Here is a 17,780-nt window from a genome sequence, read left to right as displayed (position 1 = left end):
GTCCTTTGGAGAATCAGGTTGAATCACCGTTTGCTCAGAGGTGTCCTCACAATAAAAAATTATAACCACAGTTTTGTTGTTTATATAGCCGTTTTGAAGAGTTCTTTCATGGGTTAAAAAAACAACAACAGTAGGCCTATAATATTTATGAAATATTTTAACTTGACACTGGTCAAATTTGACCTGACCACAATAGATCTGTATGACAAAGTGAACTTAAAAAAAGGAAGAAGGCTGATGTCTGAAATGTGCCACAAATGCATTTATTCATTTTCAAGGCCACTCATATTTTTGTTGTTTGGGAGAAAATAAAATAAAATTATGAAGGGTGAAGGGATATTTACAGACTCTTTTTACACACTTGTCATCTTTGATTCCTTGAGTGAGACGATGTGAAATCAAATATTAAACATGAGTACATTTATTTGCATACTTTCACTCAACCAATAAGCTCATCTAACCATTATCATGAGCAGATTTTATTACATATAGGGAACAGAATACACATTAATGAGAGAATGTATGCTATGGGTTGTCTACCAAATATATAAAGTGCAGCAACAAATGAACACCACAAATTAAATGACAAAAGCAATTACCAGCTTCCCAGTAAAAAAAAAGGGGGAAACTGATGAACAGATATTTTACAGTGTTTGTGACACAAAGCACCATCCAACCCTTATTCAAGAGACAATCTGAGACCTCAACAGAAAGGTCTAAATACAACATTGCAGATAACATGGTTTTCAATTCAAATCCACATTCTCTTTTGTGTGAGACGAGGCAATGATAAATTACTTCAACAAAAAACATCAACAGAATATAGATTTATATGCCAGTGGCAAAGGAAAAAAGGACTACATTTGGACAAAAGAACAAATTAACCCACCAGTCGTTTTGCCCCAATATGGGGCTCAGAGAAGCAACCTCCTCCTTCACCTTTTATACATTCATAATAAATCGAGTTAAAACTCATTCAAAGACTTCATTGTTGAAAGGAACGCCTTTCTGCACAGTGTGATGAAAAAGGGCATACTGAGGTTTGTTAACATGCACTGAAACTAATCATAATCAACTACTTTTAGTGGCAGGATGGAGTCTCGATAGTTCTCAGGTCCTTTGGATTTCCCAGCAGGCACATTTGGTGAGGCTTTCATTGAACCCGACTTCTGTTCGTAATCATAGCCAACTGACCCCCTTGAGTAAGTTAATAACATTATTAGGGATAATGTTAGAGATACCACTAGACGGCCATAGTGGCATGAGGTTTCACTGTGACATATTGTGTTAACCATACATATGTTTCAAAATATATATATATTTTTTGACAAACTTGACAAAAAACACATTTAAACATATTCTGGATCCTGGAAATATATGTTTAAGGAGTGTCCAAAATATATGTGTTGCCTATTTTTGTGTATTTTGAAACATGCCAACATACAGTATACGTTTTGCTGCATAGGGAGATTGAAGGGTCATTATGCATTGGTTCATCCTAAGCATATCTAGCAGTAGTTCATATAGTGACAGTAAGCAGGTGTGAGCTCTAGACCTCCCCCTCTTCCAGTTCCTTTTCCATGTCAAGCCAGGACCTTTTCTTAGCACTGGGGAAGTCCTTTCCTAAAGCACCTCGAGTCATATGCCGTGTGGGGTTGACAGTGGCAGGGCTGTCTTTAGGCTTAGAAACAGGAGTGTTTTTACTGCACGTTGACTCTGCAGGGCTTTGCTCAGCTCGACCAACCTTAGTTGGACTGCTTGCCATTTGCCCAACAGGTGTACCTCTACCCCTACCAGGTGTACCTCTACCCCTACCTCTACCCCTACCTCTACCCCGACCAGGTGTGCCTACACTCCGAGTGACTCTACTTGGACTGACAGGGCTGGGTGAATCCACACGGGGCCTCTTGCGGGGCCTCCCTACACCCCGTTTGACTGGTGCCGGGCTTTTGGGTGCTTCACTGACCTTTTCGAGGCTGTCCTCAGTACTCCCGGGTTGTTCCTCAGTACTCCCGCGTTGGTCCGCTGTACTTTCGGGTTGTTCAGCAGTACTAACCGGTTCTTCCACAGTACTCCCAGGTTCTTCCACAGTACTCCCATGTTGTTCTGCAGTACTGCCTGGCGTGGTACTACCCGTTTGTTCTGCAGCACTCCCTGTATGTTCTGCAGTACTGCCTGGATGGTCCGCGGTACTACCTGGTTGTTCCTCATTACTCCCTGGCTGGTTTGCTGTACTTTGAGTGTTTATGGTAGGTTTACTTTGAGTGTTTGTGGTAAGTTTTGTGAAACGGGTTCCCCCATTTGGAATGACGCGAATGACGCGGATTGGCGGCCCACCGACGGGGGCAGCCAAGGGATTCTTCCGAGGCCTACCTGGGCCGCGGCGGGCTACGGAAGATGATGGCTCAGGAACTTCAATATAAAGTTCTGCTTCTTGCTTTTCAAGAGTTGCACTTTGGGAAACATCGGGCTTGAAACACAATGAGGCAGTTTGTCCAATTTTGCTGACAACCAGCAATCTGCCACCGTTCACCATTTTGTCGACGGGCTGTAGGGGCACCGATGACGAGAAGATGGATTTGTTGAGACGGGCGATCTCGACCAGAGGCCGTTTCATGGGCAATTTTGTCCTGTCCAACAATCCCCAGGAGGAGAATATCTTCTCCTGCTGGGGATTGGACACCACATTCTCTGTGGAGAATATCTTCTCCTGGGGATTGGACACCACATTCTCTGCAGAGAATATCTTCTCCTGGGGATTGGACACCACATTCTCTGCAGAGAATATCTTCTCCTGGGGATTGGACACCACATTCTCTGCCTTCACTGGGCCTGTACTGTCTAAATTCTGCTCTTCCTCCAAGCTGGCGATCTCGACCAGAGGCCGTTTCATGGGCAATCTTGTCCTGTCCAACAAACCCCAGGTGGAGAATATCTTCTTCTCCTGGGGATTGGACACCACATTCTCTGCGGAGAATATCTTCTCCTCGGGATTGGACACCACATTCTCTGCCTTCACTGGGCCTGTACTGTCTAAATTCTGCTCTTCCTCCAAGCTGTCCGATGGCTGCTCGGAACATGGTTTTTCTTGGTCTGCAGATAAGTTGAGTTCAGAAGGCACCAAGTTTCTTGATGCAATGAGCGCTTTCTCCTGCTCCTCTGCGTTCAGCACAGGGCTACTTGAGGCAATTAGCGATATCCCACGCACCTCTGCATTCAGCACCAAGTTACTTGATGCAGTGAGAACTTTCTCCCGCTTCTCGTCATTCAGCGCCATCATACGTGCAGCCTTGAGCGCTTTCTCCTGCTCCTCTACCCGCTCTTTCTCCCGCTCTTCTGCATTCTTGTTTAATCCCATCAGCATCAGTGTATAGTATCCTTCGGAAGCTGTGAGAAGACACACATACGTACAAGTATTAAGTCAGAGGGAATCCAAATCAGGGAAATCTGAGGGAACAAATATAAACTAATAGATTTATCCCATCTTATTACAACTCACCTGGTCTCAGAGATGAGGGAAGTATGATCCTGCCAGTCTTTGAGCGAATCAGAGGAAGAGCAATTGTCTTCCCAGCTGCTTGAGGGGCGGATTCCGACGGACAGGATGAAGAGACACTGGGTTTATCTACAGAGTTGGCCACACTGAGAGAGACACTGGGTTTATCGCCAGAGTTGGATTTGGTTGCATCTTTAGGTGCAGGGACTAGCACTAGGGTGCGGATGGGCACGGTGCCTTTGGGTGCTTGAAGCTGGGCATCAGTCTGGCCGTTCAGTGAGGTGAGTGTTTGAGGCTGGTACTTCAGTTGGAACTGAGGGACTGCAGGGACCTGGCCTGGAGGGCGAGCTGTGGATCCTTCAGGCTGAGGCTGGGACTCGGAGCAACGCCAAGAAGACTCGAGCTTCGGCGGAAGCATCGGCAGGTACGTAGACGTTTCAGGCTCCTCTTGCGACCCCGAACCCGCTCTCTGAACATCCAATAATTTCTTCTTTTCATAGATCTGTTTCAGCTTTGTCTTGATCAACACCTCCGGCTTACCTGCAGAGATGAGGTTCAATGTAAGACAGACTTCACCAGATTCAAGTACTGCAACAGGGTTGGGTGAAATAGGATGAAATCTGGCCAACTGTCTAGAATAATGTTTATCTGTATGTCCCCCATATGTATATCATATAATTCATTATCACTAGATATTCATTTTGCAAGCATGCACCTAAGTATAGAGAGCAAAAGTATAGTGTGAAACAGGACAAATGAAACAGAATTTTATACCAGACAAGCGGGAAAGCTCCTTTATGTAGATAGACTGCATCTCCGTCAACATCTTCTTGTTCTCCTCCAGATTTTTTGAAGTCTCCACTAGAGTACGGATCTCAGTCAGAGCCTGAAACATAGTGGATAGATAGTGACCCACATGGTGATCATCAATTCAAACAGATCCAAGCGGCCTTGAGCTTTGAGTTATAATAAGCAGCATCGTTCATGCATAGAATGAAAAGTGCATTACAATTATTTGCGGGTCACTGCAAACCTCCTAACGGGATACTATACTGTTTTTGTTATACACGTTTACGTGTCATGCTATTAAAAAGTACCATAGATCATGATGGCAACACCGTGACCTGTGCATGAGTCAGCAGATGTTTTTGCACTGCACTGCAACAACCTATAGCACTATTCTTGTAACTAGCAAACCGTTTAACTCAATCACATTAACCCTGGTGTCCTTATTTTGTGCACGCCGTTATAGTGGAAATTCTGCAAAAAAAGCCTAGGCCTATATGCTTAATTCTTACACATCACAGCAGTATTGTACAGTGAAAAGAGCAGAGCTACAAGCTCAGAACGCATCGTGATGCGGTGGGTTGTGAGCTTGTAGATCGGCTATTTTCGTGACGTGTGAGGCCGAAATGGTTGCTAGTTGCTAGTTGCTAGTAACCTGGTGGCTCATGGATGAAGTGTGTATCATGCATGGGTCTTTGCGTGGCTAATGGCAACATCTTTCCTTAGTAAGTAATCTACTGAGCATGGCTGGCCGTTCAGGGGTTGTGTCTTACCTGAGAGAGGAGATGTAACTTGGGGACGCGCGGGTCACTGCGGAGGAGGGTCTGCAGCCTGGTGAACAGGTCTCTGTGCTCTGAGCGCCTCCGTCTCTCAATCAAATTGTGGCAATTCCGTTTATGTAATTCCTCACCGTCATATTGCTGGGGAGGACAGAAGAATGTTGAACCATTAATCCCAGATCGGTGGTCCCGAATAGAGCAGACAATGGAGACTGCCCACAAAATACCAAATTTAAAACAATCACAAATCTGCGATAGGAGGATTGTGTGTGTGTGTGTGTGTGTGTGTGTGTGTGTGTGTGTGTGTGTGTGTGTGTGTGTGTGTGTGTGTGTGTGTGTGTGTGTGTGTGTGTGTGTGTGTGTGTGTACAACAGACTACTTGACTTTCACACTGAAATAGTAAATGGGATTGTTACACATCATGCTCTCCATTTGTAAATTGCATATCTTAACAGTTTTGGAACAAACAGTACAAATCAGATGCTTGTGGCAAGTGCTAGTCAATTGGTCTTACCACTTAAGCCCTATTTTATATTTGCTGTTGCGTGAAAATAGTTGATCTACAAGCGCAAAACACACAATGTGACATATTTTTGGAAATGTTTAAAATATTTTAATTGCCCAATATAGGGGTGCAAGTGGTTTAAAGGAGGAGTTCACCCAAAAAACGACTTATTTTCTATCAATTACACACCCCATGAAGCCTTGATTTCATGGATTTATTTTTGTTTTTGTGGCATTCCTTTTTTTTTTTTTTTTTTTTTTTTTTGATAATTTTTATCCCACGACTTTTTGTAACCCACATTTTTTCACCCAGTGCCAATTGCCTATGTAATCCTGGGCACTACCTACCCTCTGCCAGCCTAGGGAGAGCCCAAGCTGAAGCTCATGCCTCCTTCAATGCATGAGGAGCAAGCAGGCCGCTTCTTATCACCCGACAGGGGGGAGTTTCCCTGGTTGGACATAGCGCGTGGAAGGAACACGTTATTCCAACCAGTTCCCATCTCCTCCATCAGGCGCCCCGGCTGACCAGGGGGAGGCAGTATAGTGACCAGGATTACTACATGTTTTTGTGAGGGTATTAACTACCCTAGGAGACACGGGGAGAACATGCAAACTCCACACAGAGTAGGCCCTTTCGCCAACCCCACCTAGGGTATGGGCGCCGATGACGTGGAGGAGAGAACACGCCCCCAGCGCCCACAGCGTCCCTGGCGGGAATCGAACCCAGGACCTTCTAGCTGTGAGGCGACAGCGCTACCGACTGCGCCACCGTGCCCCCGTTTTTGTGGCATTCCTAAGCCAATAATTTGATGACGGGTGTATTTCCAGTAGGAGACACAAATAATCTACTTTGTGTCTCCTACCGGATACATTAGCCGGTAGGAGACGGGAATCAAATTATTAGCTTAGGAATGCGACAAAAACAAAAAAGAATCCATGGATTCAAGGCTTCATAGGGTGTGCAATTGATAGAAAATAAGTCCTTTTTTGGGTGAACTCCTCCTTTAAAGTAACAATTTAGATTCCAGCTGAATTTTTCTGAAAGTTACAGTTTAATTGTGCTTGTAGTTCTAAAACCCTGACAGCACATCCTTCCCATTGTTAATAATGACACTGCAGCATTTGATTCTTTATGAATGGTTCCTGGCTGTTGCCGTCTTAGTGTGCTGGTTTAATTGTGACTGCTGCATAAGAAAGACAATACAGAAATATACAGAGATTAGAGGTTGTGACATGCAAGCAGCCACCAGGGAACACAGAGACAAAGACCCTACCTTATTATTATTATTTTTCTGTCCGTTTGATGATCCAGAATCCTCAGCAGACTCCCTCCTCAATATGGCCCTGGCAGAAGCCCTCATTTCAGAGACAATTTGATCGGTATCTTGCACGGTTTCAATGTCTACCGAGTCATCCTGGAGAAAACAGAAGTATGTAGCTCTGAGTTTTAGAAATATAATCATGTCTACAACATTGTGATTAAACAGTGGCATGAACTCATCTAGGTTAGGCATGTCACAGCAATAGTTAACATAATATTTAGTATTGCTATAGAACTCTGTGTGTAGTTTAACATTTTTAAAAAGGTGCAGGTTCACGTCAATATGTCCAGATTGCAAACCAAGAGAGCATATTTTTTAAAGAGGTGCCGGTTCACATCAATATGTGCACATTGCAAACCAAGAGAGCATAGACACCGTGGAACCACTGTGAAAAGCTGTTGATAACTTAGAGATGGTGTCTTTATGTGTGTAAGGAGCTGAAGAGGGGTGGTGGTGATTTAAAATGCAATCACACGTTTTCTTACATTACACTCGTAGTCAGAAGAATCAGAAGAGATGTACTCTGAAGGATCGTCTGGCTCTCTCTTCACACCTGTATTCCAATTATCCGTCTCAATGGTGGGCTCTGTCTTCACCCGTCTATTCCATTTATCCCTCTCAACGCGGTCCATTATTTCCTTCATCGCTTTACTGCTCTTATACTTCTCAGCTTCGTCACTTTCATCCGACGGCATCGTCTCTTCGCAATTCAGCTGTGGGGAGGAGCCGGCCTCACCGGATCTGATGCTCGCTATCACCTTGTTTCGGATGAGGACGCCGTCTGAGACCAAACCAGGTTTGTCAACGCGTGGATTGGCTGCGGCGGAATCGGAAACAACTCTTTCTTTCAATTGTTGGAGTTTAGCAGCCTCAATAACCTTGGCGTTTGCAGTGGCCTCCTGTTGTGCGCGTTGCACGTCTTCAGGCTTAGGGAGCTGGATGAGAGTGAAGCCCCCGGGTAGGGTGACTCCCTGTGAGGGGGTCGCCTGGCTCTGGTCAGCCGGTGGAGGGCAGATCCTGAAGGAATATGTCCCGCTCTGTCCCAGGAAGCTGGGCGATTTGAGCGACGGGGAGACTGTCAGGGAGATGGGCGAGGAGGAGGCGTTGTTGCCGGAGGGCATGAGAGCGCCGTGGCGGTTACTGATGAAAGTTACCATGGGAGTGGGAGTGGGAGTAGGCTTGTTGACTGGAGATGAGAAACGAGACGGCATGTTAGAGGTTAATAATATACACACTAAATATATTATATCATTTAGATTAGCCAATTATTTTGACACCTTATTTCTCCCTAATTTTGCCATTATGCCTCGATTTGATTAACCCATTAAGGCCTGAGGTTCCGATTCTAGAAACTTTTTCTAAATCCCAACAGTATTCTGAAAAACGTATGTTTCTATATCAGTGGTTCTCAAACTTTTTCATGTCAAGGACCCTCAAAATGATATGTATTTGACCGCGGACCCCCCATCTCAAAATATTTTGTTCCAGGGACCCCAGAAGCAAAGATTTTAGTTCAAAATGTTCGCTTTAAAATAATATATATTCAAAGATTTGCACACATTCACGATTTTTCATAAATAGCAGATCTACAAGCTCATAGCGCGGCACTCGGTGCCGCGCTATGAGCTTGTATATCTGCTATTTTTAAATAGCCAAAGTGTAAAATAATGCTTTTTGGCTCAAATCAAAAAGTGACACAGATGCGTTCCAGGTCTTAATGGGTTAATACAAAAAAGTAATTGAAAGGATAATCGCTAAGAAAAGAATCGATAGTTGCAGTCCTAAATCAAATCAATCAAAATGACACAATCAAGCGGTCACACAAAACAATAGTGTTCTAACCGTTATATGGTCCCCTTGGTCCTCTCTGCAGCTTGGGCTTGACTGCTGCCTCCTGCAGCGGAGGAGGAGGAGGAGGAGGGTGAAGAGGTGCAACCTGGTCTGTAAGCTTTACAAACTGAGTAAGGCCCACCAGTGGGGTGGGCTTTCTAAGGATTGCTGGTGGTCTTGGATAAATGGTGGGATTTTTCCCAAAGTAAGTTAGTGGTTTTGGACAAATGGCGGGCTTTATACCAAGGTAAGTTTGTGGTTTTGGCCAAATGGCAGGCATTTTGCGGAGGTCAGATTGTGGTTTTGGACAAATGGCAGGCTTTTTGCTGAGGTCAGGTTGTGGTTTTGGACAAATGGCGTGAAGCTTTTTGCTGAGTTCAGATTCTGGCTTTGGACAACTGGCGGGCTTTTTGCCGAGGTCAGCTTCTCGTTTCTGACTGCTTTTCGACGGAAGCTTGGTTGCGGTGCGTAGCCGTCCCGTTACGTAGGCTGCCAGCCGATTGGCTGGGTGCAGAGATCCCATAACACCCAGCAGCAGCCGCGCCTGATTGTAGCTTTTGTGGTTCACCTGTTGCAAAGGCAGAGAGAGAGAGATGTGTTATACGTTTTAGTTCCTGAACACCTGACGTTTTCACTCTATAATGTTATGCTTCTCTGTTTCACTATGGTATGAATCCCTCAAGCAATTTTATATGCATTCTAACCCACATGTTCACAGATAAAATCAAGTAAAACTGTTGTTTTCCATGACATGCAGAGAATATTGGCATAAAGTATTTCTCCTTCATAAAATAATTGATTGGTCAACTACATTCCTGCAACACACCCTGTGATTATACAGTATATTCAGCCTAAATCAACTTCACCACAGGCACTCCGCCCTCAGGTATTAATTGAACATACCAAAAGCCTGTCGTCACAACCCAACCCACCCATAATGCCGTTTGACTGTGCTGAGATTCTAAAAGCCCCACTAGTGGCCCCTAGGGGCCATGCTACTCCCCACACCTACTGATCATGGTTCACAGCAAATGACATGGCAACCCATCCATTAGGTTTAAGGATATGTACGTATTTGACTATCGTCATTTTCTATTGGAATTAATGAACACTAAAGCAGCTCCACTGAAAAGGTACATGGACAGACTCCTGATTACAGCAGTTGACATTGGATAATTTAACTTTAGATGCACTGCATTGATTTCTTTTTTATTACATGCAATACCGGCTAAGAAAACATTCGGTGCCATTCTGAACACTGGCAAATGGCTCTCTAACGTACGATACCCAGAATTCACTTCAAAGCCTCGACTTGGTTAGCTCTAGAGCAGGGGTCTTCAACGTTTTCAGGCCAAGGACCCCCTAGCTGAGTGAGAGATGAAGCAGGGACCCCCTCTATATTGTATAAAATTGTGTTTCAGATGAAACTTTTTTCATTTACTTTTAGTCTGCTCTTTTTTCGCTCTACACCCAGCCTCTTTGCTAAAAAATAGCGCCTCGCGCTGTAGATCTGCTATTTTTGGGCTAAAGTTTTCCTCAGAAAAAGGGATGCTAGGGTTCAAGTGGTTAAGATAAAAAAAATCATTTCACACAAAGATTTGGCAGACCCCCTGTAGTAACTCTGAGGACCCCCTAGGGGTCCCGGACCCCCTGTTGAAGACCCTTGGTCTAGAGGCCATCAGAAATGATAAAACAAAATTAATATAATAATAGGGCTTATTAATTGTCATTGACCAACTCATCATTACTGCTGTTGAGAACTAAGTGGTATTACTAACTGACTGACCTTTACGAGTCCCACTGGTTCCTTGCCGGCGCGTCTCTTCCTGGCTTTGAGATGGCCAGCAGGCAGCACCCCACTCAGGAAGGGAGTGACTCCCACCCGAATCTCTGGCTTTCCGGGGGGCATCTCCTCCTCCACGGGCTCTCGCTCTTCCTCAGAGCTGTTGTTGTCAGTCGCCTCGTCCCACCCCCACTCCTCCGACTCAACCTCCACCGGCTCAGCCTCCACCTCCGCAGCCTTCACCGGCTCAACCTTCTTCTTCTTCGGCTTGCTGATGCGGACCTAATGAAGGGTGGCAGAGTGGAAGAGATCGTGAAACACCAGAGATGGAGAGTCACATTGGTTTTGCAGTAATAATAATTAATTATACTTAATTGGAAGAACTGAATGCAAAAAGCCCCCACACATAGTCTCCATCGTGCGATATAAAAGCTTTTTTTGTGCAGACATAAGGACACACTACCAAAACATTCCCAGCAAGCACAATGACGTTATGATGACGCCCGGTCATCACCCCGGTGACGTTCAGGACTAGGCCAGATCACAGCCCATATGGGGATGATCTTTACGTCATTTACAGGACGTCATCACCGGCACATCATATGGACATTTGGACAGCAATTTTGGGTGATGAGAATGTGTTTAGATGACGTCCTGGAAGTGACGTTTTTGTGGTCAGGATTAATTTTGGTTGAAATCAGGTGATATTCTGGGCCAGATCTGACTTGTCTTGGTTTGACTTGATCTAGCCCCAATCGAGACGTCACTGATTGGTCCGGGTCCTGACTGTGCTTGCTGGGTTGCTTTTGTGCCCAACATTACACGTGAAGTAGTTTGTGGGCGGTCTTTGCATCCAATCGACTTCCATTACCAGAAAACCCAGCCTATGCGTGTGACATCATCGTACCCAGACGTTATGCGGGGACCCCTACTGAGTGGCAAAAAAATACTTTCTGGCCTTGACAGTCCATACATCCAAACAGAAAGGTCCTATCTGATTGTTTTAAACAATGTTAAACTCACCAACATGGCAGCTGTACGGAAAGCTTGAATTATCCTCTATCTGCAAAGTTTTTGTTTCATAAAAATCCACCGTAGACAGGTTCTGAGCTACTTTTTGTCAATAAATTCTGTGCATGTGATTATTTTTCTAAGTATCAGAGTTTGGAAGCGCATGTTTTCAGCAACCCAACGTCCTGCTGCCTCCTGCATTATGTGCAATTTAGAAACAGGTGGTAAGCATGACCGTTGAGTGATTTCCAACGAGCGTTCCCAATGCTCCATGCTGTTCAATGTTTTGCCACTCAGTCTAGATGAGGGGGGTGTGTCCCGGTGGAAAAGTGACATGTGCATACTCTCTATTAGAAAGGCTAATTCAACTCTTGAATTGTGCTCCTCCTCTGCCTGGCGGGGACAACTCCATACCTTGTAGGTCATGGTGGTCCAGCTGTGGTTTCGTTTGGTGATTCTTTCCATCAGGCGGATGCGGTAAGGTCCAATGGAGAATTCAGGCGGGAAGTTGTTCTGCGTCATGCGACTGCACAGATCTCTCAGTACAACTTGGCGGTCCGCGGCCCACTGGCATTTTGACTGCACCTCCAACAGCCGCTTGATTTTTGGAGGCCCTTTGGTGGAGTCCTTCGGCAACGGCCGTGCTGCTGGAAGAGGTAAAGGGATGGATTCATGAACAGAAACATACGCAACAGACTCAACTCAGCTTTTATTTATAAAGCACATTTACATTTACAATGACCAAGTGTCAACCAAAGTGCCATTCAAGGTCAGATTAAAGACAAGCATAGAGTTTAAAAGAAAATTTGCAAACGCTTCGCTATGCTTCTCCGTTATTCAATTATAATAATCGCTAAGGACATAAGCCCTAAAAGAAAGTAACTAATAAAAAAATCCTCAAGTGTTTCTTTACCTGCAGTCTTCATCTTCAGCACGGTGGTGGGGACTTTCTGGGTGAGGACATTCTTGGTGGGGACATTCTTGGCGGGGACATTCTGGGTGGGGACATTCTGGGTGGGGACATTCTTGCTGCTAGGGGGAACCGGGCATGCTGGCGTAGTGGACTTGGGGGACTCGGGTAGGTTGGGCTCAGCAGGAGCAGGGTTGTTGGTGAACTCTCTCACACGGGCGCAAGTCATCATGCGCTCAAAGTACTTATAAACGGGATCTTTATCTTCCTCCCTTATCTGCAAAGAGAGTTTGAGAGACCTGTCATTTCTCGATCAGAGTTAAACACGTTCAAGCTGGCGTCCCTATTTCGGGCATGTTGTAATACGTTCGGAAATATTTTCGAAAAGTATAAAATAGGGCATAAGTGGTTAAAAGTTACTAAATGTGAATAAAGGAGCATGAATAAATGTCATCACAACTGCTCTTCCAATTTATAATTCAATAAATGTATAGAATTGAAAACAGCAATAAAAGAAAAGATAACTATTTACATAGATTTCATAATAAGTTCAGGCTTTGAAAACGTTTTTTAGACTATGAACTGTGCAATACCGGATCGCTGAGCCGAGGGACGTATCGCTTTATGACAGGTAGAATCCGAGGGGCCGGATCGAGATCGATGGCGCGCTTGGGTGAGAAGACGGGTTCTGGGTCCTCTTCAGCAGAGCGTTGATCCCACAGTACCTCAGAATGAGAGCCTGGGTCGGGCTGGGCATCCATGTTACGGACCACTGGGGATGGACACAAGCATTTCATTATTGACCCCTTTCAACTTATTTTGGGGCATTCATTTTCATACAAACATTAAAAAATTGCAAAAATAGAAAATCTACAAGCTCACAACACATTGCATGGGCGCGTTGCATGTAGATCAGCTATTTCTGCACAACACTGTCGTACAACGACGCATAAAAAAGGTTGTATGAGATTAATTGTTGGATCATCGAAGGTTGTGGTCAACACAAGATATGCAGGGAATTGTAACCAAAATGAGGGAGTATTTATTAGGAATGATTGGGATAGGGTGAGCCGATAGCCAAGTGGTTAGAGTGCATTACCACATGAGCACTAAATGCCGGTTCGATACCATTTGCCTTATGTCATTCCCCTACTCTCTCTGTACTTTCTGTCTCTTTCAACACTATCAAATACAGGCTTCTTACACCCTGTGTAACTCTCTCCCAATGGAGATTCACCATGCTCCAAGCCTCCAACACTGAAGTCTTTTAAGGCTGCCTTGAAAAGACACCCATTCTCTCAGGCTTATGGAAAATAGTTGTGTGTTTTGTTTGGTTGTGTGTTTTGTTTGCTGGTTGTTCATTGTTTATGAATCATGATGTAAAGCGTCCTTGGTTTCATGAAAAGCGCTACATAAATTCAAGCTATTATTATTATCATTACAAATGGCAAGAAAAATTAAAATAAAAAAACAAGAAAAAAAAGAATGGCTAGTATTAAAACAAAACTTTAAATCGTGAAAATAAATGAATACATAGCAAATGTGGTAAAGCTAATTGTGCCATGTTATCAACCTGTCCCTCGTTGCACATTTGATTGCTGTATTATGCTTTATTATATATTTCGCCAAAGATAGCATCTACAAGTTCACAACGGGTTGCCAACGTGACGCGTTGTGACCTTGTAGAACGGCCAATTTCGGCAGAGAGATCTGGTGCAGATCGAAAAAAAGAGCACACCAAGTACAGAGCAACTCAAGTCTTGTTTTACCAAGAATAGAGGACGGGTTAATCAAACATAAACCCAGACTTACTGTAAACGTTCGCATCCTCCTCCTCCTCCTCGTTGACCCGCTTGATGAACTTGCCCTTGAAGCAGGCACAGCCAAACATGCAGTCCGGCCGTCGGCAGTGAAGTGGTCCCCTGTTTTCTCTCCTGAGACTGGAACACACACAGCCCAGTGTGCAGAACTCCTGCCCACACTCTGGCCCACTGGGCTTCTGGTACTCTGGGACATCCTCTTTGTGGTAGTGATCCATCTGGTTGGTACGAAAGGGGGGGGGGGGGGGCAAGGTCAGTCAAAACAGTACACAACGAGTGTGTGTGTGTGTGTGTGTGTGTGTAAATGGCAAAAGCCAAAGCACAAGATAGTCTGAGATATTCCAAGTCATTGTCCAGGAGTCAGCCCAAGACAAACATCAGGGTTAAAACAAACAACAAGTGGACGTTGCCGTTACCTGAGCCGTCAGTATAACGGACAGAGCTATGGAAACCCTCTGTGGGGTCAGGTGTGTTCTTCTGAGACCCTGGTTGAAGGCTCCCGTCTCCATTTCCAGAAGTTTGACCTGGGCCTTTAATGGTCTGAAAGGTGTCGGCCCCATGATGTAGCCAGCACTTGACCACATGCTCGGCACTGGTTTCAGGCCGGTTACTGGAGGGGAACGGTCCTGCACTGGTTTCTGGCTGGTTCCCGGAGGGCAACTACACAGACAAGTGAAAAGAAGGAAGATTCAGATTACTGTTCGGTGCAGGAGAAGGCAGAGGGAGCAGGGGAACACCGTGGGTTGCAGCTGAACATATACATGGCTGCTATTTTGCTCTTACTTCATATTCGGGCGGTGGGCATCGCCCGAGTATGAAGTAAGAGCAAAATGGTCGCAATGTGAATACCGGTAGGTTCAATGTGGTTTATTTATGTGCTGAAGGAAATTAACAGAAACTGGGACTAGGGTGGCTGTTGATACAAGACAAAAATAAATACATTTACACTGAAAAGTAGAATCTTCTTTAGAAATTAAAGTTATTTCCCCAAAACAATTGAGACCTGTGAAGAAAGGACGTCCCATGCCAATTACCTCAGTGAAGGAGGACTGGCTTCTTGAATAACTTTAGGCCGACGGCCCCTCTTCACAGCAGGCTTTTGCGCCGGGGTGTTGTCAGTCTCCGAAACCGCCGACCCCCAGGTGGGTTTCACCGCCAAACCCCAGGTGGGTTTCGGAGCGATAGGTCTGTGTTTGGTCTTCGCCGCCACGTCAGGGGCGGAGGTTACGGGGCTAACGAGGGCAGAATACAGGAGGGGTTTGAAAGAGAGAGGGCAGGGACGGATGGTCCGGGGCCACCACACCTTTGGCTTTGGTGTGGTGTTTTGATGCTTCCTCAGCACACTGTCCAGGGTCTTCACGTAACTGGTGCTGGAGGAGGGCAGCCGATACGACACTTCTTCAGAGTTAGTGGAGAAGGCAGCGGCACGCTCGCTGATCTGCTGAGCTTCACTCTCCAAATACTCATCCAGCATGTTGCTGCAGAAGGCAGACAGGTCCTTCTGTGACCCTATTGGAAACAGAGAGAGAGTGGGATAAGGCGATTATTATTTACTGACCAAAACGTCACAGTAAGAATCATTTAGCTCAATGCCTAAGTCGTTTAGATTTTAATAAGGCTTTTTTTAAATAGGAATACGCATGCTAATCCTATAACTTGACAAAAGGGAAAAATCAATCAACAAGAAGAGGATGAGAGAGGGCAACTCTTACTGTCACGTTTAGGAGCAGATGATTCGTTCCCCTTAATGAACTTGTCTCGCCATCCTTTTATCTTTGTCAGGTCACTGGTCTTTCCTGTCCGCGAGACAAAAGACAATCCCCCAGCTGTGGAGGAAACATATGCCGTTAACGCTCAGTGAACGGCTGCGATTCTAACACTTCAGCCCCCCACTTCAGTCGATTTGAACAAACCCCACTTCACAATGGCTGCATACGCTGCTTCACAATATCATTGTTAAGTGCCGCTAAACTCGCACTATTCAACTGGGGCAAGAGACCATTCTGAATTGTCTTGCTTTTCTTTTTCCTTTTTTCATCTGCATGGCTGACTAGTAGAGCACTACATTCATTGAGCTTCAGGAGTCTCATTGAAGTATTTGCTCATTAAAAGCTCACTGGCTGCATTCATTACAGCTGAAAATGTGAAAGAAAAAAACATTTCTACCGCTGTTCCAAAATAAATAAAATACCAAAGGTTTCTTACAAGTAAAATAGCAGTTAACGATATTATTGGCCTATTTTCCCTTGGGCCAGCGGTTTATGGTTCCGCATAAATTAGTGTGGAAATAATTGCGCAGTGAGGCATCCAACCTCCGTTAACACCACGCGTTAATTTGCACTCTGTTGGTGTAATTACTGGGATAATACCATTTGATTGACACAAATGTAAAACAGAGTCTCTTTCATCTAATATAACTGTAATAACAGCAACGTGCTGAAAGGACAACATGGCTGGTACATATTCTGCCCATATCTTGTGTCAGCAGCACTGTCAGTGCTGTAATTACCGGGGCTTAATGCATTTGACTGACGGACAAATTGGTGTTCGCTAGGGATGGGACTATGCGATCGACGATATTGTCGCTAGTCCCTGGTGTTCGCAAACCATTCCAAAAAGCAAACGTACCGATGGGAGTGGGATCAGTAGTACCGTGCTGTTCTGGGAGGACTGGAGGTGGCAGGGGGAGACGAACGCCCAGGTATTGCAGGTCGATGACCATGGTCTGGTCCAAGAGGCTCAGCTTCAGGCCCACTAGAGATTGGACAAACACACTGGTCAAAGGAGGTAAGAAAGCAGCATCTTACACTAATGTGATAAACCATACGGATGGGAGATATAGGTTTGTGTGCGTATGTGTGCATTATGACAGAAATTCTCAAACTTTTTCATTTCAAGGACCCCCAGTTTGATATGCATTAGGCCACAGACCCCCCATTTGATATATATATTTTTTTTTTTGTGGGTAAAATCCTCAGTGTTAATCTGAGAGTGTGCAAATGGAACCAAATGGACCCATTTGGTTCCATTTGTACACTCTCAGAGTTACAGAGACGTAAGGGTCCTTTTGGACACCCCTGGTGGTCCAGACGTCAGACATATTAGCACTCGTGCTATAACACTCAAACAATGCATCTGGTTTGTCCAATGTAATTTGTGATGTCCGTGTCAAATAAAACAAACATAACATAACGGTGAGAAACAGTGCATGGTGAGACGCCACTCACCCTCCTGCAGGACAGGATGGATGACCTGTCTGTGCTTCAGAACCCTGAGGTCCTGCTGCAAAGCCTCCTGCAGAGGACATATCTTGTCTTCGTCACTCCCTGGAACACACACACACACATCCTCTTTATTAGAAACTTTATTGTGCCGTTTACCCTCCTCCATTAACATTGAAATATATATTTTTTTTAATTAAGTAGTGATTAGATATCTACTTGACTCACCAGTACGCTGAGGGGTGAGAGACACTGGTGACACTGGTAATGAGCTACTGGTTGACATACTGCCAACATGAATCCCCAAAGCTTCCTGTT

At 44.9% G+C, this 17,780-nt stretch overlaps 1 protein-coding gene across 3 annotated transcripts in view; it reads right to left on the bottom strand.

Moving 5' to 3' along the window:
* Positions 1-258: 258 nt before the first annotated feature.
* Positions 259-17,780, bottom strand: part of mgab (MAX dimerization protein MGA b) — a 29,675-nt gene continuing 12,153 nt past the window's right edge. For all 3 annotated transcript variants that reach the window (XM_084082443.1, XM_084082442.1, XM_084082441.1), the window contains exons 4-21: positions 17,691-17,775; positions 17,469-17,567; positions 16,870-16,995; positions 15,954-16,067; positions 15,276-15,750; positions 14,658-14,901; positions 14,234-14,459; positions 13,015-13,193; positions 12,425-12,698; positions 11,926-12,158; positions 10,504-10,782; positions 8,730-9,285; positions 7,373-8,073; positions 6,840-6,980; positions 5,056-5,202; positions 4,271-4,382; positions 3,500-4,036; positions 259-3,387 (exon numbers count right to left, since the gene is read on the bottom strand). In XM_084082443.1, coding sequence (XP_083938569.1) covers positions 1,550-3,387; positions 3,500-4,036; positions 4,271-4,382; positions 5,056-5,202; positions 6,840-6,980; positions 7,373-8,073; positions 8,730-9,285; positions 10,504-10,782; positions 11,926-12,158; positions 12,425-12,698; positions 13,015-13,193; positions 14,234-14,459; positions 14,658-14,901; positions 15,276-15,750; positions 15,954-16,067; positions 16,870-16,995; positions 17,469-17,567; positions 17,691-17,775 — 6,366 coding nt within the window. In that variant the 3' untranslated portion in view covers positions 259-1,549. The remainder of the gene's footprint in view (positions 3,388-3,499; positions 4,037-4,270; positions 4,383-5,055; positions 5,203-6,839; positions 6,981-7,372; positions 8,074-8,729; positions 9,286-10,503; positions 10,783-11,925; positions 12,159-12,424; positions 12,699-13,014; positions 13,194-14,233; positions 14,460-14,657; positions 14,902-15,275; positions 15,751-15,953; positions 16,068-16,869; positions 16,996-17,468; positions 17,568-17,690; positions 17,776-17,780) is intronic.

Source organism: Gymnoscopelus microlampas, assembly GCF_963454915.1.
Source record: "Gymnoscopelus microlampas genome assembly, chromosome: 16".
NCBI classification, from domain to species: domain Eukaryota; kingdom Metazoa; phylum Chordata; class Actinopteri; order Myctophiformes; family Myctophidae; genus Gymnoscopelus; species Gymnoscopelus microlampas.
Note: the sequence above shows the minus strand (reverse complement) of the source record. Positions and strands in the feature narration are given on the sequence as shown.